Below are 25,453 nucleotides of genomic sequence, written 5' to 3' on the forward strand. Positions count from 1 at the left end.
TGGGTGATATTAATATTTCTAATTAGTCGGGCGTTATATCAATAAAAATAGTATGAGAGTTTTTAGAAATTTATTTAAAATCCATACGTTTCGGCTAGCATCTTAGCCTTCATTCAGTGACAATCAATTTAACTATAAAAATTAAAACTAGATAAATAATGTGTAAGAAATTTCATAAAAAACAATAAAAATGATAATAATAATAAAATACACTTGTATCCTAATATAACATATTTTTTTTTTTTTTTTTTTTTTTGTTACAATTTATTTTTGTTAATCAAGACTTTAATGTCTTATTTACAAAATTGATATGAGCAAAAAAAAAATACAAAAAAACAAAAAATGCAATACATTGAATATAAAATGAAAAAAGTTGAAATAAAAATTAAATTAAAACAGTAATACAAAAATAATAACATAAATGAACGATGACGTGATGATGTATGCCGCGTACTACGTCAGGACGCGTGCAGACATTGGGCTAGGAGTTTGGTAGATCGGAAGGCCATTTCTTGCTCAATCTTCTTATCGGTCTCTGAATCGCTTGGATTGTAGGATTTGTATGCTGGATTAATTTGTTGTTAAAAGATGAACTTCTAATCTTGATCATTTCGTTGACTGTTGAGATTTTCAAATCCTTATGTAAGCAAAAATTCGAAATATACCAAGGCGCATTAGTAAGGATACGCAGAATTTTATTCTGGCACCTTTGAATGATGTTTATGTTAGATTTGCAAGAGCAACCCCATAGTTCGATTCCATAAGTCCAAATGGGCACTATGATAGTTTTATACAAAAGTACCTTGTTATCAAGAGAGATTTCAGATTTCCTCCCAAAAAGCCAGTAAAAATCTTTTATTTTCAGTTGGATTTGTTTCTTTTTATATTCAATGTGCGTTCTCCATGTCAATTTCGAATCAATGTGCATGCCTAAATATTTAACAGAATTGCATAGTGGAATTATTGAATTGTTCATGATGATAGGTGGACTGTTGTGATGTTTTAGAGAAACAATTATGTGCTGAGATTTTTCGATATTGATTTTGATATTCCAATCTAAAAACCATTTTTCGAGACTAGATAAATAATTTTGTAACTGACAAGTTGCTGTTCTAATATCGGAATTGCATGAAATAATTGCTATGTCATCGGCGTAAGTGCATATGGTTAGAAGATCATCTGTGGGCATATCGTTTGTGAAAAGAAGATAAAGTACAGGGCTTAGCACACTGCCCTGTGGTACCCCGCATTCTATATTTCTGATGCTCGAAGTCACATCTTTAATTTTGATTCTAAATTTTCTATTAAGCAAATATGAGCTTAAGATATTGAAGTAGTTTGGAAAAGTTGTTTTGATTTTATATAGGAGTCCTGAGTGCCAAACCTTATCGAAAGCCTGACTGACATCTAAGAATACGGCTACACTGTATTCCTTTCTATTCATGGCTTCAAGAATACGAGACACCGTTCTGTTGCATTGTTGAATTGTAGAGTGATTTTTTCTGAAGCCAAACTGATGGTGAGGAAGCCAACTATCATTCGGATGATCTTCTGACAATCTCTGCAACAAAAGTCTCTCTAAAATTTTCGATAATATCGATAAAAGACTGATAGGACGGTATGAACTAGCAGTGTGATGGTTTTTGTTTGGTTTAGCGATCATAATAATTTCTGCAGTCTTCCACGCTGTGGGCCAATAATTGTATTGAAGTATGGCGTTGAAAATATTTGTTATATATAAGATACCTTTTGTAGGCAATTCTTTTAACATCTTTGGAGTAATTTTATCCATACCTGGCGAAGATCTATTTTTTATCCTTTTTATTTCACATAAGACATCATTTGGTGAAAAATGTCCTAACGGTGTAGAATGTATGGGTTGATTTACGAAATTAATTAAATTATTCTGGGAAATATTTCGAGCGCTAAAAATGCTACTTAGATGATCAGCAAATGCCTCCGCTTTTTCTTCGTTGCTTTTTGCCCAAATGAATCCGTTTTGGTTGGTTATTTTCAGAGGAGGGTTTTGTTGTAGGGGTTTACTTTTGTTTCTGATTGGTTTCCATATGGAATTATCGTACCTATTTAACTGCAATATATACGACCTGAATGTACAATTCTTCCATTCTTTCATTTTTTTCCTCAGCGTGTTATTGAGATGATTAAGCGATGTCTTATCCGTTGGTAGATGAGAATGTTGCCAGGTTCGTCTTGCTCTTCGTTTCTGTGCAATTAGCTTCTTAATCTCTTGCGGAATTATTAGATTATCATTTCTTGGATTAATGTTCGGGGTGATCTGCTTGGTTGTTTCACGTACTATCTCAGAAAAATAATCTATATTATTTTCTATATCAATAACGCTTGTAGGCCTAGATTTTGGAAATACTTTTGAATCAAGTATGGATTTGAATTGAATCCAGTTAGAAAGATTGTTGTGTAGAATATGATTGTTGATAACTGGAGTAGGAAATGTGCTAAACGTCACAAGAATTGGAGAATGATCTGAAGAGATATCGTAACTAGATTCAATATTGAGATTTGAAAGATCAATACCTTTCACAATAAAAAAATCTAAAAGGTCTGGAACTTTAGTAGGGTCAGAAGGCCAATAAGTTGGACTGCAAGTTGAAATGAAAACATCATTAATCCATGGTATGAGCATGTGCAAATTGATAAAATATATATTTTTTAACATCACAGAAGGTACAACAGACAAATAAACATGATAACTTAACAAGTTGTCGAAACTATGTATTTACTTGTCGGAGTTTAAGATAGAAATGTCACATTTTTCTTCAAGCAGTTTTTAGCATGTGTTCAAATTTCACAGAAAATTTAAAAAATGGATCTTGTCATTTTTTAACACGCTATTTAGGAACCACCTGTTTGTTTCGTTCAGGGCCGTATTGTCGAAGCGTTTGTTTATGACCCTTCTTTCAATCACGTTCTCTTCAAAATCTATATTATGGTTTAAATTAATAATATGCTCGGTTAACATCGTCTTAAATTGTTTGGGATTTTTTGAATTATTTTTATATTGATTAATAAGTAAATAAATTTCTAAAAACTTTCATGCTATTTTTATTGATGTAACGCCCGACTTTTTAACTAAAATTAAATATATTATATCAATATCAAATTCAAGACTATTCAATATATATATATATATATATATATATATATATATAATATTGGTATGTTTGTGATTTTACATTATCGTGTATCCATTATTTACAGGGTGATTCTGGTGGCCCTCTGCAGGTGCGAGGAAAAGACGGTCACTATTTCTTGGCCGGAATTATTTCGTGGGGCATAGGATGTGCTGAAGCGAATTTGCCTGGTGTTTGTACGAGAATTTCTAAGTTTGTATCGTGGATTGTTGAACATGTGACTTTACCTACTTGATGTTTGATTTTAAATTATTGCAGTGCATTTTAATCTTAATCATTTCATAAATGTCTTTGGATATAAATATGAGAGTGAGTATATATGAATAGATTTTGGATTTATATTTGGTGATGAAACCTGTACTAGTGATATAGAATAGTGCTGAGAATATGAAATTTCTGGAGCATCTATTAATATATATTATATACATTTTTTCGGCGCTTACCGAAGTTGTGTTAATATTCTTCTATTTTAATTTTATTGTCGATAAAAGTGATGTTTCTCACGGATTTTTTATTGTGAAATCAATTTCACATAGTTGAGGTTAAACATTTATTTGTTTAAGTTACTTAGAGATTTGTATACTTATTGAATTTTACGTGGTTTATTGATTTAGGTTGTATAGACCAAATTACTTTCTACGTTTAACTTCATCTTTGGAGAGTTTTTAGTAGGTTGTTCGTCTCGATTCTATATGAATAATTTTTTCAGCATTTTTTCGGTCAATTTGGATCGTTGAACGATCCCAAAACAATTATTTGTTTGTGAAGCATTAGCCTTCCATAATCTTGCTTTCATAAAATATATCAATACATGACTTAATTCTAAGATCTGATAGAAATATTATTATTTTTAAGACACATTTAATAGATATTGATAATGATAAATCGGAATGAATTTTAAATTATAAATTCATTATAAAAACTCAAAGCATTATTTTATAAGTTATTATTTTATCCAGATTTTCTCGGGTTTCAATTTGCGTTGCCTATTATGAGATGATAAGAAATTTGACGGTGATATGGGCTTTCTGTATGCTATAGATATATATTTTTATTCTGAAAGCACATGTACTTGATCTGAAAACTAAAACTGTGCATTCAAAATATTTAAAATTGCCTTCGACGTATATAAATAAATGTGAAAACATTCTACTTGTTAGGTTGGACAAAAATCGTAATTTTTGTAATATGCTATTCATATAAATATATAAGACAAATCTAGATACTTTATTATTGTATAGGTAACCGTAATTTTCGTGTATATTGTAAAATGTTATATTCGTAGTCTACTTCCATAGTCTAAGTATAAAAGTCAGGTAATTTATAAAATATGCTTTACGTATTAATAGAGTTAAACATTGTACTATGTATATATATATGTGTATACTTATACATAAATATGTATAGTACAATGATAGTACGATATAGTGATAAAATCACACCCTTTTGTTATATGTTTGTGCTTTATATTATTGTTCATATAATTATGTATTCTATTATATACATTTTATTTTTTTAAATTTTTTGATGTTAGAAATTTATTGTATATATTGTATAGTTTTAGTATATCCGATTGTAACTTGGTATGACTACCCCGTCATGTTTAGAACTAAGATATATATATATAAAATATAAATACTAAATAGATCAAATTTTACAATGCCTTTGTTTAATACTCATTTTCCGGGCGTAGCTCTGGAAAAGGTTTACAAAGGCGACAATTGTCAAAGGATTTAGTTTTATTATAGTTTGCAAAAAGTTTTTATATTATCTTGGTATATTTTTGCAATTTATAAGTTTTGCAAACTCTTGGGATTTATATAAATTAAAAATCGATGACTAAATTTACGAATTGTGAACGTCGACGAATACGGACAAATGCCTTTTAAGTAAATGTTTTTGATGTATGGACTTTTACCAACCATACTAATATCGTTGTTGTAAAAAATATATCTCACCATGATTTATTTCTAAACGGTCATTCCGTATTTGCGGTAAAAATATAATTGAAATCGTTTGTGTTCCTATCTTTTGTTTATTCTTTTTTAATGGGCTAGTGGTTATTATAAAACACATACTCGATGCTCACTTATTAGTAGGATATATTTTTTAGTTTTTTATATTCCATTTTTTTATTTCTTACTATATTTATTTATAACATTTGTAGGAATCCTGCTTTAAGCTTGAATTAAAATTGACTATAGAATTATTTTAAGAAAGTGTCACAAAAGTCTATTATATTTTATGGTATGTTTATATGTAAAATGATTTAATTAAATATTTAATGGTATTAATATGTTATTTTTGATAGTTTATAATAATGTTTCATTTTTGAAATTTCGTCGTTTCAAAAGAAAATCGAACGCCTTATAAATTTATATTTATTCTATTATGATAGATACAAGTGTACACCACAAAAATAATTAATCACACAGATTCGAAATTGGCCCAAAAAATCAAATTCAACACACAATATGAATTATATGATTTTTATTCCATTATCCTGTTGTTTTTAGAAAATAGAAATTCGCATTTTTGTGTCAAAAATATATGTACCTTATAATAATTTTTGTATTCTATTTTTAATTTGATTATTTGGGCCGATTTGTTAGAACGCACCAAGATCCTAAAGTAGATCGATAAAATTACTCATTAAATTACAAACATATGAGTGAGATGCTTACATATTTCATTTTGATTCTAAAGGAATGGGTTTTGTAAATGGACTTGAAATTTCCGCCGCAATGTCTTGATAACCATATTTGTTATAGTTTTTTTTATATGAATATAGTTTTATACATTTTTGCAGGTGTACATTTTCCATTGCTTTCGCAATGCAATGAATATAATAAATATGATTGTGATATGCATTGTTTTTATTTTTTCGCCATGAATTACTATCCACTTCGACATACGTTAATCGAATTCGTTACGAAATTAGTTCAATTTTAGATTTCCTGCACAATACCACTGCTTTATAGAATTTAATTTTATTTTGAAACTTTTACCATTTAAAACCGAGAAAAAACTCTATTTATTTGAAAAGAAATTTGCAGATTAATGCACCGATTCTGTCGTAAAATAGACCAAAGTTATAGCAAGGTTAAATGGCAGTTTTCATACAAAATCGTACTAAATACTGTCAAAATGCCATGAACTTGCTGTGCGATTAGGCGTTTAATACATAAAATGCAGCTTCACTAATATGTTATTAAACCGTATCACAAAGATCCAGTTATGATAACATGTTTTTTTGACATTTGTGCGTTTTCTAGGTTGGCTTGTTTATCTAAAACGCCTGACTGCAGAGCAACCACATGGCTTTTGACAGTATTTAGTACGATTTTGTATGAAAACTACAACATAGAATAGCCTTGTCATAACAATGGTCTATTTTACGGTAGAATCGGTCTTTAAATAATAATTTTATATATATCATTCCCAAAGCCTTTTATTTAAAAACTACATATTTTCGGATACTAGGGATCAAAATAAGATACTTTGCTGAAGAAATCATACCTCTAAAATGAATTCTGATGTCCCATGCATTTTGTCAAATTTTGAAAAATTTTGTTTGTCTCATTTAGAGTGCCCCAATTTACTAATTTTGTAAGCCCAATCCATCCATGCCTGTAGTTCTTCCCCTGGAACCTTCCCAGAGACGTTATCCATACAAAAATGACAACAAATCATCGTTTCTGGTATTTTACTTTGCAAAAAATGTTTTTTTAAAACCTTTTTTTGGATATTAAATCACACGCGCACAAAAAGCTTTTTCACAAAAAAAAATTATTCAAATTTTGTGTTTCATTTGTATTCAATGTATTAGAGGCCGTTATAGCGACGATATTAGAGAGCCGTGCGAAACTTTCCAGACTTGAAACCAAAAAAGACTTCAAGCAATAATTTATAAGTTTTACATAGTTTTAATAAAAATATATCGCTGATTTTTGTCATGTAAAGTACCAAAAGTGATGCAATTTTTGTATGACTCAAGGGTGGTCTCTAGTATCCGAAAATCATATGTTTCTATGCGACTTTTTGGGCCAATACAAATCGACTCGCTTTAATATATATTAACATAAGCGTTTATATATTTTTACATGCATCGATTTGTGTTCAAGTACATGCACGTAGGTTGGCATTTTCAACGAAATGCACTTTCTCTGATAAAAAATATTATAAATGCTTCGTGTTGCATAAATGATATAATAGTAACAGTTTATTACGAACTGACAGCGGTTATACACTAATCTGCATCCAGCAGTATTTTTTGCAATATGAATTTTTATTGTTGCGTATATTTTTGGTGTATAATATTTATATTGCTTTACGGTATGTAATTTTATAAATTATAATCTTTTTGTTAGGTGTTTTTTTAAAAAAAATCGAATGCGTATATATATATGTATATATATATATATATATATATATATATATATATATTTATATTTAACAAAAAAATTAAAGGAATCTAGCCAATTTTTTTTTTTAATTAAAATATCCCTGATGAAATTGAATTACTAATAAAAATTTGAGATATTCCACAGGTCATAACTTTTCTGCAGAAAATCAACGAAATGACAAGAGTTTAAGCCACACCACAAATTTTCGAGGATTTGGATTTGGACAACTTGCTTTGCAGAGTCTCAATCCCTTAAACATTATTGATAATTTAGCGAGAAGATACGTTCGCAATAATAGGCGCAACCCATATCGCACCACAAAACAGAACTACCTGCAGCCTGATTTCGATACCAACTTTGATAGTTATGCATCATTCCATTTATATGCAAAATCTCATTCAAATGTTTTTGCTTTATCTAATGAGCAGAAATTATTCAATATACACTTTAATCTTTTCTCTCGGCTTCCAATTAATCAGCCAAATTTCGTACCGCCGCAGCCGAACTATAATTTTGGCCACCATCCGTGGTATCCTCCACCAGCTGAAGTTCCTCCTATACATATTAATTTGCCTCAAAAATGGAATCATGAGCCACCTTATCAAACTCTTTCTGCACCTGTAAATCAACAGCAAATTGTAAACATACATGAGCCGTTCAAGTCAAAAATGCCACCGAGGGAGAATTATCAGGTGAGCTAATATGCAGTCACAATCATGGGCGTAGCCAGGATGTTGACTTGACAAAACGAAACTGAAACTTGCATGTTACAATTTTGTCGATAAAATCAATTTATTCAATAAAAATTTGTTGATCGATGCCATAATTATTGCATTATTTTATGAATAGATCTCTGCAGTATTCTAGTGACAATAACCTTGAAAAAAATTTATTAGCAATTTTTTTTATATATATATTGTGATTAAATATTTTATACAATAGACTTTATTGAAATCATCAGTATTTTTGAAAATTAATATTTTTTTGCATATTACAAGAATCTAAATGCAGACAGTTGTACTATATATTAACAATTTTAAAAATTGTCATAGTTTATTATTATTTTATAATTTATTATAAGCATTTATATGGTTTTTAGAGTAAATTCAATGCAGTTTTATTAATATTTTTGAAAAGATACCAAAAACTAGTTTAAAGATTAAAATGTCAAATCTACTACGCTCATGGAGTATTTACTTCTCCTGCATTATAATATTTCAATAAAACTATGATAGAACATAATAATTTATTTTTTGTGTCTATTTTTTAGGATATTCGAGAAATTAATCGGCAACAAATTGTAAACCGTGTGACTGAGAAGAAAACGAGGCCAAGATTAAATATGAAGAATTTTTCATTTAATAATTTGACACACGAAGTTGATGATCATGTGGTGCTGCCAGAAACTATCCTAGAAGATCTGCAAGATTCTGAATTATTTCATATTTTAGCAAATAAGATATCGGTGCATCCCATTGATAAAGAGGTAAGTATAATATAATAATAAGGTAGATGCATATGTATTTCTTGCAGTTATAACTAAATAGTAAAAATGTAAGTACAAATATTTTTGACTTTAATATTTTTGAATGAAAAAGATGTAAAACCAATCTACAAAAACACGTAATTTTTTGGAGTAATTGAAATTGGATTAGAATTTAAAAATATTCTTGAAGTAATATGACTATACGTTATCTTAACGCTTCATTATTTTTTTTATTTGTAAAAGCTTTATTATTTTTTATTTCTTGTTGTATATAGTACTAAAGCAAATGCCAAGTAATATCACTGAAGATAGAGGCATAAATTTTGTGAAATTGGTTTAATATGACCAAATATCATAATTCAATTAATATTTATTAATTAATAATTAATATTAATATATAGTTGTGGCATCCAAAATGAACCCTTTCGCTACGAGAGTATTTTCCACAGGAGCAGCACTGCTGTACGAGTATTTGATACACAAAATATTTTCAGATTTTCCAATCATTATTGATAAAAATGTATTTAAAGAATAAAAAGTGCACTTCTAAAACCACAATTAACAAATAACAAATTAGATTTCTCAACAATTTAAATCAGGGTTATTAATATTAAAGCAAAAGTGAGCATAATCTCATAATTTAATCTCATTTAAATTGAAAATAATCATTTTTATTATTTTGTCATTTTGTAATTTTGTCAACGCTTGATGAGTGATAAAATTATTCGAGGATGAGTTAGAAAATGCACTTAAATTTTTAAATTATTTTTTTTTTAAATAGCAATTTTAATAGGATTTTCTGCGCGTGTTGTTTTTGCGTACTAATAAAAAAGTATTAATAAAAAATATTTCCTGAAAGGAAATTGTATAATAGTTTACATAAAAATCATAGAGATTAATTTAAAATCTAAAAATTAGCGATCATAAAAATTAGTCTAATCTTATATTTTCTGTTGCTTCTGTACATTCATAAAAGTTTTAGCTCCACCCATGACAATCAGAATATGTTTGATGATACTTTATGTCGTGCTACATCAGTGTGACACAAACTCCCACAGGGCGAGTTTCGTCGTATTGTTCAATATGGACAATGCGGCTGTGGATATTCGTTCCGAATTTATTGGTTCATATGTAACAAAAACATTACGATTAAAACCCGAGAAATGGTTGCGAGTAGTCGCAGCCGAGGAGTACAAAGCAATTTTGTTAGATTTTCTAGACAATGACACACCGACAATATTAATTATCACACTGACTTCCTCCTTACAATTGATACCTGTCACAAGATTTCCAGTGTCGCTGAAAAACAAAGGCGTATATTTTGTGAAGAAAAGCATCGCAGCCGTTCCTAAAGATGTTCCAGAAGAAACGCTGATTATAGGCGACATTGCAACCAAGGCAATCGATTATCTTGCATCATTAGTAGATGAAATATTTGTTCCGTTGTTGTGCAATGTTAATAATCATGAGGAATGGCCCGCAGTCGTTGCGCAGGATGTCAACAAACACGTGCATAGTCTTAAGAGCACCTTGTACCAGGTACGAAGGAGATATTAAGATTATTGATCCGTGTAAGATACTCATAATTACTATATGATATGATATGAATAAAAACCAAAGACGTTTTAATATCTATCTATCCAGATAATATAAAGTAAAACTAAATTAAATTTCCCAATTTTTTTTGTATACTTCCATACGTTACATGTCCTAGTTTTACTTTTCTTCATTGGAAAAATCACTTTTTTGAAAAACAAATATAAAAAACTATTGCAAAACTATTGTTAGTTATAGATTTTTTAATTGAATTAACTTAACTGTTCAATTTTCTAGCGAATGTGTAGTTTTTATGTTTGTTTTCTACCACTAAAATGGTGAAACCTGAATCGTGGGACTTCTTTTTACACTGTATTTTTCTTTCAATTAATATTTTCTTCATTTATTTCAATACAATAATATTGTAACATTTTTTTTTATTTTACTGGTAGAAATACAAGTAAATTTATTAAGAAGATATATTTTGAAGAAAATTTGGGCACGATATAGAATTGAATTTTTTCTTAAGGGGCACAACTAGTGTAACCGCCTAAAAAAAGGTGATTTTTGGAAAATTATATTAAAAAAACTACTTAATCAATTATTTCAAAATTTTACGAATATATTTATACATGTTTTAAGAATACATAGTAAAATTTTTGAAGAAAAAAAAAAATATTTTTTAAGTTATCGTCGATCTCCAGCCTTCTACGTGGATAAAATTTAAAAAAAAAACTTGTTAAACTAGATAATATTGTCTGTAAAATGAACTACGATAAAGAAAATAAATCAAAAATTGACAAAATGACGGCGTTTTTTTAAAAAAAGTCGAATTTTACCCAAAATTTTGGTCATTTTTGGACTGCCAAAATTCGATTTTTGATCCGATAAAAGAATCGATATTTTATTTTACGGAGTTCTATATATAGAACATGTAAAAAAAAATTGATAATGATCGGATTATTTGTTTTTGAGTAATCGCTGCAGCAAATTCAGAAAATGCTGTTTCGAGAAAAACGCGTTTAAAGATTAAATGAATTTAAATAGCTGTAACTATTTAGGATATCGATTTAAAATTTTGGTAAGTTATTTTTAAAGGTATAACCTATCAAAATATGGTAAAATTGAAAATTCGATTTTTTGAAAATTTCACACTAGTTGTGCCCTTTAATTCAGAAAAATGATTAATAAAATATATAAAAAACTGTAAGATCTACTTAGCGTTTAATCGCAAAAACGCAACTAAAAAGAGGATGAATAATTTAGGAATTTATAATAATGATTTACATTTTTTTTATATGTAAAACACTTGCAAAATTCTAAAATTACGAAATTATGTTATTAGTAATTTCAAGCGTCTATGAATTCTAAGTATATCTGTATATCGGTTTCAGAATCTTTAAACGTTGTTAAAGGAGCAATAATAACAAATTTTCTTATAATTTTTGACTTAGATAACTTTATGCTGTTTGCACCAAAAAGTCACCTTAAGTTAATGAAATTTATTTTTCTAATCTAGAATATTAGCACGTTAATCACCATGTCAAAAATATGTGTTGACGTGAAGAAGTTTCACATGAGCCATGTCAGACATATATGGAAGATCATGTCAATAACAGATGTCCGACGCAAACAATATATTTGCAATATGTTTCAAAAGCCTGGTCTATTAGGACCAAAACCTAAAAAGTCTTGGCTCAACCTCAGACATACTGGACTGAAAATGTTTTAATATAGGGCCATGTCAGTCCTTTATGTGTTACATAAAAAAGTGTTTTTCCTGGAATTTAATAATTTTTTTTTTTGATGCATTAAGTTTTCTTGCTATATTTTTAACTAGATTATCAGATAGTTAATATGGCCCATGTAAAAAAAACTGAAATTATTGTGGCGATTAACGTTTTAGAGAAAAAAACAATTTATATTCGCATATTTGTTTAATATGAATTTATATATGTATATATATATATATATATATATATATATATATATATATATTAACTACTTTTTTATATCTAGGTAAAAGGGCGTGTAAATGGACAGACCGTTTTACCAATGCCCGTGGGGGTGGAACGTGTTCAAGAAACAGAAAATATTTTGCGACATACCCCAAATGCTGAAGTGGATTTATATTTGAAAAGTGCGATCGAAGGAGTTATTATAAAATGGGCAACACAAGTAAATGACGTCATGTCGGAAGATTCTGCCCAGTCTTTCAGTAACGGGCAAGATCCTACACCAACCTGCGGTTAGCAATTTGAATGAATTTTCAATTATATAATAAATTTCTTATTATAGATATTATTTAGTATTTACTAATATTATGTTTACAAACATTTTCAGAGATTCAATTTTGGGAAAAACGTTTGCGAAACTTGAGCTACATATATGAACAATTGCGCACAGAAAGGGTGCGCTGTATGGCGGTGATTCTTGAAAAGACTGACAGTGCATATTTTCCATGTTTTAAAACTCTTTTCAAAAATGTTGTTTCAGGTAAGTTGTTGTAGACATTTGTCTCATTCTAGGAATAATTTACTTCTCACGAAAATAATTCATAAAACGATTTCGTCATATATTAGGTTGTCAAATATCTCCCTTCCGCTTTTTTGTATTATAAACCAATAGCAAAAAAGCGAAAGGGAGATATTTGACAACCTAATATAAAATCAAGGCAACTCATCTCATTCCATGCAATATATCATACCAAAGATATTCAATTTCTTACATAAGCGCAGTGAACAATATTGAGTTATGAGGAATTGAGAGCAATATCGATTACAATTTGTTTTTTATAGAAATTTGTGCTCGATTTCAATAATTGAAAGTTATATTGAATAGGTCTTTACAAACATCTTTGATATATAAAAAAAGGATTTTGGAATGACTTCAAATCATGAAATGACTTCTATTATTAAACACACCGCACATAAAATATTTTTTGTAAGTATCAGCAAACCAACTGAAGAGTTCCATAAACTCGGTCGGATTCAGTTATACGAAATTTTAAGTAGGTTTCAGAATGCATACTGTTGTTCTTCTGGATAATGCAAAAAATAAAATTTAGATTTAGAAATCTAACCTTGTAGTTATTTCCAGTCACACTTATATTTTTGAAAAAATTAAATAAATGACGCTTTTTTAAAGGCTATTCTCTATTATGAGATAGATTCTCCTCAAGTTTGCCAACATTTTTAGGGCGTGTATAAAATTTATTTTTTATATTATAATATTTGGCTTTTTTATATCTTCTTTCGACAATTGTAAGAGTTTTTTTTATTCTCTATTTTATTTATAATTGTCCAGAAAAGGACATTTAATAAATTTGTGGAATTTACAATTCTCGTAAAAAGACATTGTATACTAAAGGAGCATGTTGGAAAAACAACTCAATAGTTGTTTTCCCATTCGATATAATATTCACACTATTTTATTAATAATTATATAATCTTAACTATTTACTTATAAAATAATTTCTTATAAATAATGACTAAGCTATTTCAATTTTTTATCAGGAGAGTTGATGACTTAAATCTACTGATGCTTTTCTTTTCAACCTTCTTGGATAGTTCACTGTTATCAAGGAGTTTGCTACTGTATTTGAGTGAATTCTAACCAATTAAATTATTTCAGCTCTTGACGAAGCAAAGGACATAACACTGTATTTGCAGCCGTTAATGAGACATTTTGTACAAATGGAAGAGACCGATTTTGGGGATGTTGGTCCTTTATTGAAGCCTCTTATGCATGTCGTTTGCCTGGCTTGTGCAAATTCTCGATACTACTGTCAGCCGTCGAAGTTCGTCGTTTTGTTGAAACAAATTTGTAATTTGTTAATTCAACAGGTATGCATAAAAAAGTTATTATGCAATTTTATAGCGTTTGAAAAAAGTTTCAAACGCCAAATTCGTTTCTATAAACGTACATGTTTCGTTCTCGCACATTGGAGCTCTCAAATACAAACATTTTTGACCTCAATGTAAGTAAAATGTATTTGCAAAACCGTGCCGTGGTTTTTATTTTTTTATTCAAATTTTTACAATAATGAAAATTATCATATATTTTATCATTACAATTCTGATTAAATGCGCCAACTTTTGGTGAACCTTCCTACAAGGTTTGGTACATTTTTTTGAAGGAATCCTCTAAAAATGGACCTATTTTGAAAATTTCAATTTCATAGTATAGCAAAAGTCCTAATTTTTGAAAACTAGGGACAAATGTGTTCTTGTTTTTTATTGTGGTCCTGGAAATGTTATTCATGGTTGCGGTTTTAAAGTTTAAATGATCAAAATTAGTAGAAATTAACCACAATAACCAAAAAAAAAATATCATGATAACACCAAAGCTCTAGGTTGCACTTAAAAGCTCATAATTTCCAAACAACGTGAGATACTTTTTTCCCATTTTTTTTTTATGTTAAGGTCAAAACTATCGTCCCGATTTGGCTTGACGTTATGTATTATATTAACTTATACTTTTTTCGAATTAAAGTAAGTATTATTTATGTCTAATTTTTAAAATTATGGGAAGAGAGAAAAATGAATTATATTAAATAAATCTGTTATTAGAAATCTTACGTCCGGCTAGAGATTAACTTTTTATTTAACAGTAATGTGTAAAGTTTATTAATTGCTTAATAACTTTGAATATCCAAAACTGGTTTGAATATCCATATTGTTTAATTCAAGCTTTTGTCGTTTTTTTGCTAGTAATCATTAAAAATCCTGACGAAAAAAGTAAATAGTTTAAGTTTGTTGCTAATATTTTGCAATTAATGAGTACCATAAAATAATATGCGTATATTATAATTAATTATATCGTTTGAATTGTTATCAATAAGTGCACATAAACTGTCATTATATTACATTTACAGCTAAAAATTTTTATAAATTCATCTATGTAATTGAATTTCAACGATGGCAAATTAAGATAGTCATATATATTTTTAGGCAAAGCGTTTTTTGGATCCAACTACTTTATTTCATACTGACATTGAGGAAGCAATGCAAAGATTAGATCATGCAATTAACATTTTGAAGCTATTCCGTACTCATTATGATTACTATAAAGAAAGACTACCAACATTTTTCAAGAACAAGGCACCAGTATTGTGGACCATACATCCGAATACAATATTTCAGCGTAGTATTTTATTTATAGAACGGTTGGAAGTAATCAAATGGTTTTTTACCACAGTTTTAGAATTTATGAAGCTCGAAAAAATCGAAATAGCGGGCTTAAAAGGACGCACCCTTAGTGCCAAAATACAAGATATTAGCGCAGATTTCAATGCTTACTTCACTGTTTTTGCCAGCAAAACATATGATGTACTGGATCCAGCAGATCTTTCATTTCAAGATGATTTTGATGGGTTTCAAGAAAAAATCCTGCAATTGGATTTAAAGCTTTGTGCGGTTTTATGCCAGGCGTTTGATGAATGTTGCAATTTGGAAGCAGTTTTCAAGGTAAATAAAATTTTGGTGTAATCTTATCATATTCAAAGTATATGCCGAATGAGTGAAGTAAAGAAGTAATCCAAATTATATAATTTGCTGTCAAATGATAAAGAAAGTACAAAAATCTAACAACGCCAACTTTACTGTGTTAGAAAAAGTAGTCAGTAGTTATTTAGATAGTTTTTACCAGTTTCTGATAAAATTTGTAGAGGGCCTACTATAATATTTAGATGCAAGTTTAGCCCAAAATTTATCAAAATATTGCATAGATAAAAAGAAGCTGAATAAGTAAATAATAATATATATCCTTTATTATAATTTATGTTAAATGACTTTTATATTTTTACATTAGTTAATAAACATTGCTGGATCAGTTCTTGAGCGGCCAACGATCAGAAAGGAATTCACGAACAAGTACGTTAAAATATTGAACATGTTGCGAAAAGAGATGTCGGTGTGTAAACAAATATTTCAAGATCAAATGGCTTTTATCGAAAACTGTGGTTGGATGCCACTGGACAGATGGATGCCTCCTGTTTCGGGAGCTTTGGTCTGGTCGCGGCAACTCAAGACTAGAGCTTCGATGCCAATTGATTACTTCAAAAGCGTTCAACATCAGTGAGTTTAGTAAAGTAAACAATTCACGTAATGTGTTATTTTGTCACTGTAGACAGTATATATTATTCTGACATATTTATTTTCTGTAACTAATAAATATCAGTAACTGTTACTGCTGTAACAGCACTACTTTTTTATACTTCTTTCTTATATATCCTGTTTTACATATAAAAATATGAAAAACTAGTGGTGGATAGCATCGTACCACAAGGCAAATTGCTGGAACTTTTTGTACCAAAAATTAAAATTTGTAAAAAACTTCAATTTTTTTTAGAACTCCGAAAAAAATCAATTTTTAAAGATTCAAAATTTTTGAAAAAAATTTCTTTTCGAAAAATTTGATTTTTTCATACTTTGAAATAATTTGGAAATTTTGAGCTTCCTTTCAAAGTAGTCGTGATAGTCCGCCAAATGACATTTTTTTCACTTTTTTGTTAAATCTTCGAAACCGCTAGACCTGCTTTCCCAAAAGTTAATCAGTTCTTCATTTCGCCAATACAAATAAAATGTTTTTTGAATCATACAAATCGGACGTTCCGTTCTCACAAAGAATCAATTGCCATTTTTGACACTTTTTGCCCCGTATCTTCGAAACGGCTCGGCCTGGCTTCACCAAAAAGTAACCAGCACGCCTCATATCAATAGAAATCGAATGTTTTTTTAATTATTTAAATCGCTTGACTTGTGTTCCCAAAATCGTCGACAAAAATTTGTATCCGCACACAAACACATACACACACAGACATACACACATACACACACCCATACGTACACACATACATTCATTTTTTTTAAGGTATACCATTACTATAACTTACCCTAGGGGAAGTTAATAAAAAGTATAGAATTTGTTGTAATAAAAAGAATTAACCATAATAATAATTATTATTTGATTTTTTGGCAACTTTGTGATATTAATAGTATTTATAATCATCTTCTTACTAAAAAATCATCAACCTTGATATGACTCTTCATCAGGGGCGTAGCTACCGCCGTATTAGCCGTATCCGTATAATCATACGGGGCCCCCGGGCCAGGGAGCCCCCAACGAGCGTAAGCAGAATTTGATAAAAACTGTTAAATGAAGCAACAAATTTACAAAAAATTTAATTATTTCAATATAGTTGGCATTACATTTTTTTATCGAAAGGTATTGAATTTTATTTTAGTTTCTGAATATAATTTATTTAATAATAAAAATTCAATTAGAAAATTCTAGTTTTAAACTTTTTAGCTCAACACTTTAAGAGAATTTATATTCTGCTGTGCAATATTCAAAAATTTTTGTATGTACTTTCTGAAGACTGTGTTTTTAAACTTACCTGATAATTAACCCTGAAAATTGGAAGTTGGAATTTTCATAGCTGAATTTACAAAATGTTTACATTTGTTTTTGTTTCTACTTGAATTGTCGGTATGATGTTTAAATTTAATAGTTTGATTTAAATAAAAATAAAAAATACAAAAGGCGTAAGATAACTTAACGTTTTTATTATGTGTTATCACAAGATGAGCAAATTTTAGACCAGGAGTCTTATTTCGAAATTAATGCATATTATTACTGTTTGAATATATTAATTTCACAAACCAATCAAAGATTTCAAAATCTTTGCGACGTAAGTAGTACGTTCAGAATAATGCATCCGGACAAACTTTTGTCCAAAACTGTCTTTTTCAAATCAAGAGATAATAAACGCTTACGGAAAACTGTCGACTAAGTAATGTAAAGATATCTCAGGTAATCTTTATGACCAATTGATGATTTTGAAACTGTTTTTAAAATTAGAAATCCAAGAATTTTATTTCACAATTGAATGTTCCAATTTTAAATTTTCGGTCAAATTTTTGGTGAAGTACAATAACAATGTGTGTCAAGTTTCATCAAAATCGCAAACTGGGTTTATGAAAAAATACCATCTGTTTAAATATTAGTATTGAGCGCAGAGCCTCAATATTTCTCTAAAATCAGATTTATTATTGAATTTCAGAATCACTGCAACAAATCATGCAAAACAAATACTGTCTGTTTATGAAACACTTATGAAGGATATAAAATCATTCGAAAAACAAGTGTTTGAAAAATGGATCACATTCATACCATTAGAAATATCAAAAAATCTGAAGAAACCTATAATAGAAAGAAAAAACGATAATCCAAATTTAATTATATTAAACTTTGATCCAGGGGTACGTATATTACTTAATTTGTTGCTGGTCAAACTTAGTAATTACATATGTTTTAGTTAGCAGAAATTTTAGAAGAGGTTCGGTACATGAAAATATTAAGCAGTAAAGATATTCCTGAAGAAGCAATTCTGATTTTTAATAAATATGAAACCTTCAGAAAATATACAAATGATTTGGAGAAAATAATTTACTATTATAATAAAATAAAACTTATCTGTGGAAAGGTGGAATATAATCTTATAAGTACCGACATAGAAGCTATCGATGCTTTGATACTGAGAGGTCAAACTGATTTAAATTGGGATTCTCCAGGTATTTTATTGAAAAAATCTGTATGGTTAATAAATTTTTAATATACTTATATAAATTATTCTGTTTTAGATTTGGGTCAATATTTAAATTGCCTAGAAGCACCTATATACTCACTTCAAGACAGAGTAACGAAAGCGAAAGAAAATATTCAGGCAATAAAGGATATTATGTCATACTGGTCCAAAGTGCCTTTATTTGAAAGGAAAAATTCTAGAAAAGTATTATCTTTCACATATGCATGAGATTTTCAAACTATCTCATACTAACTTATGTGCTTATTTTAGGACACTTTATTATACCTGGACGAGAGAAGTGACCGAACGCAAAAAGCTTATTCACAAATAATTAACGCATCCGAAAAAATTCACTCCCTTCTAAAAGAAAATATGACTCTACTTGGTTTGCAAAATAATATAGATGAATCTACCTGGAAGGATTATGTTTCCTATGTTGATGAAATCGTATATGACTCGCTATTAAAAACTGTCGGTTGTAGGTAAGTTTATTTAATTTTTGTCTGATCATGAAGGAATATTTATTTCGCTTATTCTTTGAAAATAATATTTTTATTATATGTGGACAAAAAATGGTTTTATATAATCTTCTCTTTTTTGTTCTGATATTTAGTGGAAACTAATCTTTCTTTTTACGTCAGATTTATAATGCTGATAAATTTAAGAACTTTTATTTTAAACTAGTGGGGCGCATGGCATCTAGCCTTAAGGCAAATTGCTGGAACTTCCCGTACCAAATATTATTATTTTTTTAAAAACGATCAACATTTTTGAAAAAAAAATTTTTTCCTTATTTTGACATATTTTGGAAATTCTGAACTTTTTTTTAAAGCAATCGTACTGCTTTAACCGCATAGAGACAAAATGTCAAAGCGCGTAAGCGCCGCGTCGCCGTCTAACGAATAAACATTGGTACGGAACCCATAGGAATGCAAACAAAATTTATATATACTTATTGTTAAAATCTCTATAAAATATCTGATAATTTGATGTGCATATGTCTAATGATCATTTTTGACTGCCAAATGGTATATATATGATAAGATACATCAAGCACAATAAAAATCGTCTATTTTTTTATCTGCCAAAAACAAACTATGCTACTTAAAACTTATGGCCTGTTGTGTTAAGGGGCACACCTAGTGTGAAATTTTCAAAAAATCTAATTTTGAATTTTTATATACTATATTGTTGTCCATACGAAGAAGAAGTTTTTTGATCTGATCAAAAATCGAATTTTGGTAAGCCAAAAACGATCAAAATTTTGGGAAAAATTTAACTTTTTTTCCAACATGCCGCCATTTTGTCAATTTTTGATTTTTTTGTTCGCCCGAGGGTCATCGTACAGACAATATGTTCTGGCTTACGGAGATTTTTTTAAATTTTTCATCAACGGAGAAGGCTACATCACTCCAGCATTGGAGGAACTTTTTTTGGCGCCGCCGGAGATTGCGTGTCATTTCAAAAATATTTAATATTTTATTTCAAAAATTTCACTGTATATTCTCAAAACCAATATACCCTCAAAATTTTAAATAGATGGATTCACTAGTTTTATTGTTATTTTAATTTCCATAAATGACTTTTTTTAGGTTGTCACACTAGGTGTGCCTCTTAAGGCAATATGTACCAACTCTCAATAGCATAAAAATTTTATAATCAAATGCAATTTAAAACGTTTATCTTATTTTTTTAACACGCGTCGTCTATTTGCTGCAAATGCGATTGTAACTGAAATTCATTATATTTTTGGCCATATTATATTTATATTCTATTTTAAGTAACAAAATACATTTTTCTAGCTTGGGTTATTTAATCGAGAATATGGATCCTGATAACAAACTATCACCTCTATTCGAATCAAAATTAGAACTTAAAGAACCAAATTTAGTATTTGTTCCATCTCTGAATCCAGATGAGCCCGGCTGTTTCAGTCACATTATAGCCGAGTTAGTCAGCGACATTATTAAAATTTGTAGTTTGATTCCAAGAGTTGCTTCCAGTAAGCAAACTTATGCTGAAATTATTTGTGCAAATAATGATATAAAGGAAATGAAAAATGAAATTATGCAAAATGTTGATGATGTTATTCAAAAAGCAACAGATTTTTGTCGAAACTTTGACAAATATTCATATTTATGGCTGGAAGACAGACACGCAAACATGGAAATATTTCTTACTTATGGACGATTGCTAAATCCTGAAGAGTTGGAACTTGCTACCTTCGATGATCCTATGGCACCTCCAAAACGTGCACCAAAAATTGAATCATTTCGAGAACAAATTGACAATTATGAATCGCTGTTTACAGAAATTGAGGAAATTGAGATAAATCAGATATTTAATGGGTGGTTCCAAGTGAATAATTTTTCAAAATACTTATAAAAGAATAGATAGAGTAGTTTTAACACAAAACTTTTATTTTCAGGTAGACATTAAGCCTTTTCGGCAATCTCTTTTAAACACAGCGGCGAAGTGGGGCAATATGTTCAAAACACATTTGGTAGATGATGTAACTAATAGGTAATGATGAATAATATTTTTATCTGTATATAAATTTTCACAAAATGGGTAAACCATGCGAAAAATTAGTGAAGAAAGTTTCGCTATTATCACGTAGTTTTTTAAGCAAATTAATGCATTTACTCGAAGTTAAAGGTCACAACAGTTTTCGAAAAGTATTAATTTGAACGAAAAATACTAAGAAAAAAAATGCGCGTAAGGTTCACATGCGATTGAAGTAAAACTTATTTGCTACTGTACAAGATAGCATTTAAGTAAAAATAAATACATCATATAACAATTTTGAATAATGTTTATTAGTAATATGGTAACACTCGTGATGCACACATTTATTAGTGCCAACCATTATACACATTTATATAATAATAAATTATAAATTATATATTTATAATAGCATTAAAAATATGTATAATATTTAAAAACAATAACGTAATTAAAGTCATACTTCAAATATGACATGATCGGTTTGTCATTGTAATTAGCATTTACAAATGAAACTTCATTAGAGAAATGAATAATTACTGATTAATAAATTCTATAATATTCGTTCACATAGTGGATTATGTTAAACAACGCCTAAACAAATATTGTTTTCGCAACTTCAATCGCTGTACACTCATCATGTAATTGTGTTTGAAAAACTTCATGTAATTAAAATTAACATACATTCATTGACTGCTTGTATTTTTTTTTACTTTTTTGCTGGCGATATAATATCATTCTTTGAACAGCTGTAATACCTGTTTTGCCTAAAAAATATTTTCCATTTCAATAACTTCAAAAATTTTTAGAAACTACGAATAATATGGAAATAATTTCTAATCAATAAATTTACGTTTAGTACACTGCTAAACAAATATTTAATTTGTTTTATTATTTTCAAGGAACAGGGTAAAATATTCTTCTGATTCAAGCATTTTTCATTGATTCAAGATTTGTACTACGATGTAACTTTAAAATGTTTATTTATCTATGCCGATTGTCTTGTTGATATCGGCATAAAACGACTGATCTTTATTCACTTTTTTAATGATCTCATAATTTGACGATATTATAATTTTTTACACCCAAACTTGATGATATGGTCAATATATTATAAGCAATAAATATTTTAATAGGCTTCTAGATTTAGCAGCATTTATTCGTGAAACTGATGAAGGTTTACTTCAAGTTGTTCAAGAAGGTGACTATGAAAAGCTGGTAAAAATTATGGGGTATCTGATGAACATAAAAGAACGCAGCGAAGTAACTAACGATATGTTTGGACCCCTGACTGATACTATTGAGTTATTAAAATTTTATGATATGGATATACCAGAGGAAGTGAATGTTCTTCTTCAAGAATTACCAGAACAATGGACGAATACAAAAAAGAATGCCTTAACAATAAAGCAACAAGTTGCACCATTACAAGCTGCTGAAGTAACGTTCATTAGGAAGAAAATTTTGGAATTTGATGCTGATGTATTACTATATAGAGATTTTTTCAAATCATTAACGTTTTTCAAATTTGATTGTCGTGATCCTTATAAATTGTTCGATCATACGAACAGTGATTTGTATCGTTTAGAATGTCGAATGACATCCATCCAATCTTCAGGCTCGTTATTTGAGGTCAGTGTTCCAGAATTTAAGTTGTTGAAACAGTGCAGAAAGGAATTACGCATGATTAAGGTGATTATTTCTCAAATTGAAAAATTGTATGCCCATAAAAATATAATATTATTCTCCTCTTACAGCAATTGTGGGATTACGTATTTATAGTTCAAACCAGTGTGGAAGATTGGAAAACAACTCCCTGGAGGACAATAGATGTAGAAAACATGGATATTGAATGCAAAAAGTTTGCAAAAGATGTTAGAATGCTGGACAAAGAAATGAGAAATTGGGATACATATAATGTACTTGATGCTACTGTTAAAAATATGCTGACTTCATTGCGAGCAGTAGGTGAGCTGCAGAATACTGCGATAAGAGATCGACATTGGCACCAGTTGATGAAATCCACTAAGGTATATGTTGTGACTTATATCCGATAGTTGAAAATTGTATATATTGAACAAAATTTGATTTAAATTGTACATAAAATGTAGTTTGCGATCAGATACATTTAAAACAATCAAAATATAGTTTTGCGAAAAATACTAAAATATAAACTTGCTTCTGCCTAACAATGACTACAGTTAAGATCTCGATCACAATTTGTTATTTGCTTCGGTTTGCTCCTATTATTACTTCGTATCACTTTCATTTGTAATTAATTTGGTGCTTTTTTACATGAACATTGCTCGAAAAAAATTATAACAAGCTTATTCCAAATACATCAATTATAATTCTGAATTGAACAGCGTTCTTATATTTATAATATCATATTATGATAAAAAATTATTATTCATATTTGAACGGTCACCGACTAAAAGCTACGTAAAACTAATTGTAATTTTTTACACAAAAAATTCCTAATGAAAAGACGAATTTATACGTAAAAAACTCAAAGTTTATTTGGAGAAAGTAAAGAATTATTTTTATATTAACAAAGAATTTAAAAAGGTTTCACTTATTATTGCTTGGATTTGACGGTCAATCCATTAAAACAAAAATTTTAATTTGTTATAGACTATATAATTCTATTAATTATACCTACTAAAGTGGTCATATAAAACGCATTCATTTTAACACAAAATAGTAAAATAATTTCTGATGTATTAATTTGTTTATAAGGTTTATGTGTTTGATAAATATTTATGATTTACAATGGAGTAAAACTAATGGTTTTAGAATGCTCTATTTTATTGCAAATAAATTTATATACATAAAACCTTAATATAAAATGCTTTTATTTATGGCCAGTATAATTTTATATCACATCGCCACTTTTCGGAAATGTTTCTCATTTAACGATATATAATTCTAACAGAAAATATTGAATATTGAACATCAATAGATGTAATACTAATAATTATATTATAATAATATAATATTATAAAACAAATAATATAATATTCTATAATCTTAAATATTTATATGGGGCTGTCTATGCTTTATAGTAGTCATTGTTTGGTATGAACTTTTACTGCAAATTGTAAATATTTGCTTTTTTATATCATTTACATCTAATATTTTAAAATTTAATAGTGCTAAACATACAATTACCTGAATATTATACAATCAAAAAAATGTTGCAGTTGTACATAAATTCTTTCACCGAATTGTGATATATAAAAGTTTTCATATGCACAACTGGCGCTGGGCAATAAATCCTAAACCACTATAAAAAAACTACCAAAATTATAAATATTTGTACATCGATGGTATTTGGAATTTACTTTGCCCAGTGCCAGCAGATGTACACATTTATTAATGGTGTTATAAGAAAATTCTGATAATCTGCCTGATTTGATTTTTATACAAAATTCAGGGAAAAATATATTTTGCTCAATACATATAAATCTCATGTCTCAAAACATATGGAGATTATGCGGGTTGATCCACGTTTGTTGTTTCTAGCAAAATGTACAATTTATGCTTAAAATAGAAAACTTTCTAATTTATTATTACATAAAATCAGGCAGATAATATAAAAGGGCACCAGGATAATATTATATCAATATATTTCAACAGGATTTTGTACATACAATTTGTAATATATTCATCTTGTATATAGTACCAAATTATTATACTCATTTGACATAATTGCAGAGTTTAGCTGCACTTGGTCCTGAGGTTACAGTAAGTAATTTGT

At 28.8% G+C, this 25,453-nt stretch overlaps 2 protein-coding genes across 2 annotated transcripts in view; both read left to right on the top strand.

Moving 5' to 3' along the window:
- The window catches only part of LOC113377024 (serine proteinase stubble), a 63,030-nt gene extending 59,513 nt beyond the window's left edge, over positions 1 to 3,517 (top strand). The window contains exon 12 of the mRNA XM_026617186.1: positions 3,238 to 3,517. Within this exon, the coding sequence (XP_026472971.1) occupies positions 3,238 to 3,405 (168 nt within the window). The 3' untranslated portion in view covers positions 3,406 to 3,517. The remainder of the gene's footprint in view (positions 1 to 3,237) is intronic.
- LOC113375364 (dynein beta chain, ciliary) overlaps positions 3,456 to 25,453 on the top strand; it is a 75,491-nt gene continuing 53,493 nt past the window's right edge. Inside the window, exons 1-18 of the mRNA XM_026615301.1 lie at positions 3,456 to 3,483; positions 7,721 to 8,268; positions 8,847 to 9,062; positions 10,101 to 10,601; positions 12,618 to 12,846; positions 12,942 to 13,094; positions 14,232 to 14,443; positions 15,551 to 16,066; positions 16,410 to 16,675; positions 18,664 to 18,862; positions 18,919 to 19,174; positions 19,244 to 19,392; positions 19,459 to 19,670; positions 20,991 to 21,546; positions 21,617 to 21,711; positions 22,830 to 23,385; positions 23,451 to 23,723; positions 25,411 to 25,440. Coding sequence (XP_026471086.1) covers positions 3,456 to 3,483; positions 7,721 to 8,268; positions 8,847 to 9,062; positions 10,101 to 10,601; positions 12,618 to 12,846; positions 12,942 to 13,094; positions 14,232 to 14,443; positions 15,551 to 16,066; positions 16,410 to 16,675; positions 18,664 to 18,862; positions 18,919 to 19,174; positions 19,244 to 19,392; positions 19,459 to 19,670; positions 20,991 to 21,546; positions 21,617 to 21,711; positions 22,830 to 23,385; positions 23,451 to 23,723; positions 25,411 to 25,440 — 4,995 coding nt within the window. The remainder of the gene's footprint in view (positions 3,484 to 7,720; positions 8,269 to 8,846; positions 9,063 to 10,100; positions 10,602 to 12,617; positions 12,847 to 12,941; positions 13,095 to 14,231; positions 14,444 to 15,550; positions 16,067 to 16,409; positions 16,676 to 18,663; positions 18,863 to 18,918; positions 19,175 to 19,243; positions 19,393 to 19,458; positions 19,671 to 20,990; positions 21,547 to 21,616; positions 21,712 to 22,829; positions 23,386 to 23,450; positions 23,724 to 25,410; positions 25,441 to 25,453) is intronic.

The sequence above is a fragment of the Ctenocephalides felis genome, unplaced genomic scaffold (genome assembly GCF_003426905.1).
Source record: "Ctenocephalides felis isolate EL2017-DRISC unplaced genomic scaffold, ASM342690v1 CF-g0.4_SCAFFOLD_01886, whole genome shotgun sequence".
Classification (NCBI taxonomy): domain Eukaryota; kingdom Metazoa; phylum Arthropoda; class Insecta; order Siphonaptera; family Pulicidae; genus Ctenocephalides; species Ctenocephalides felis.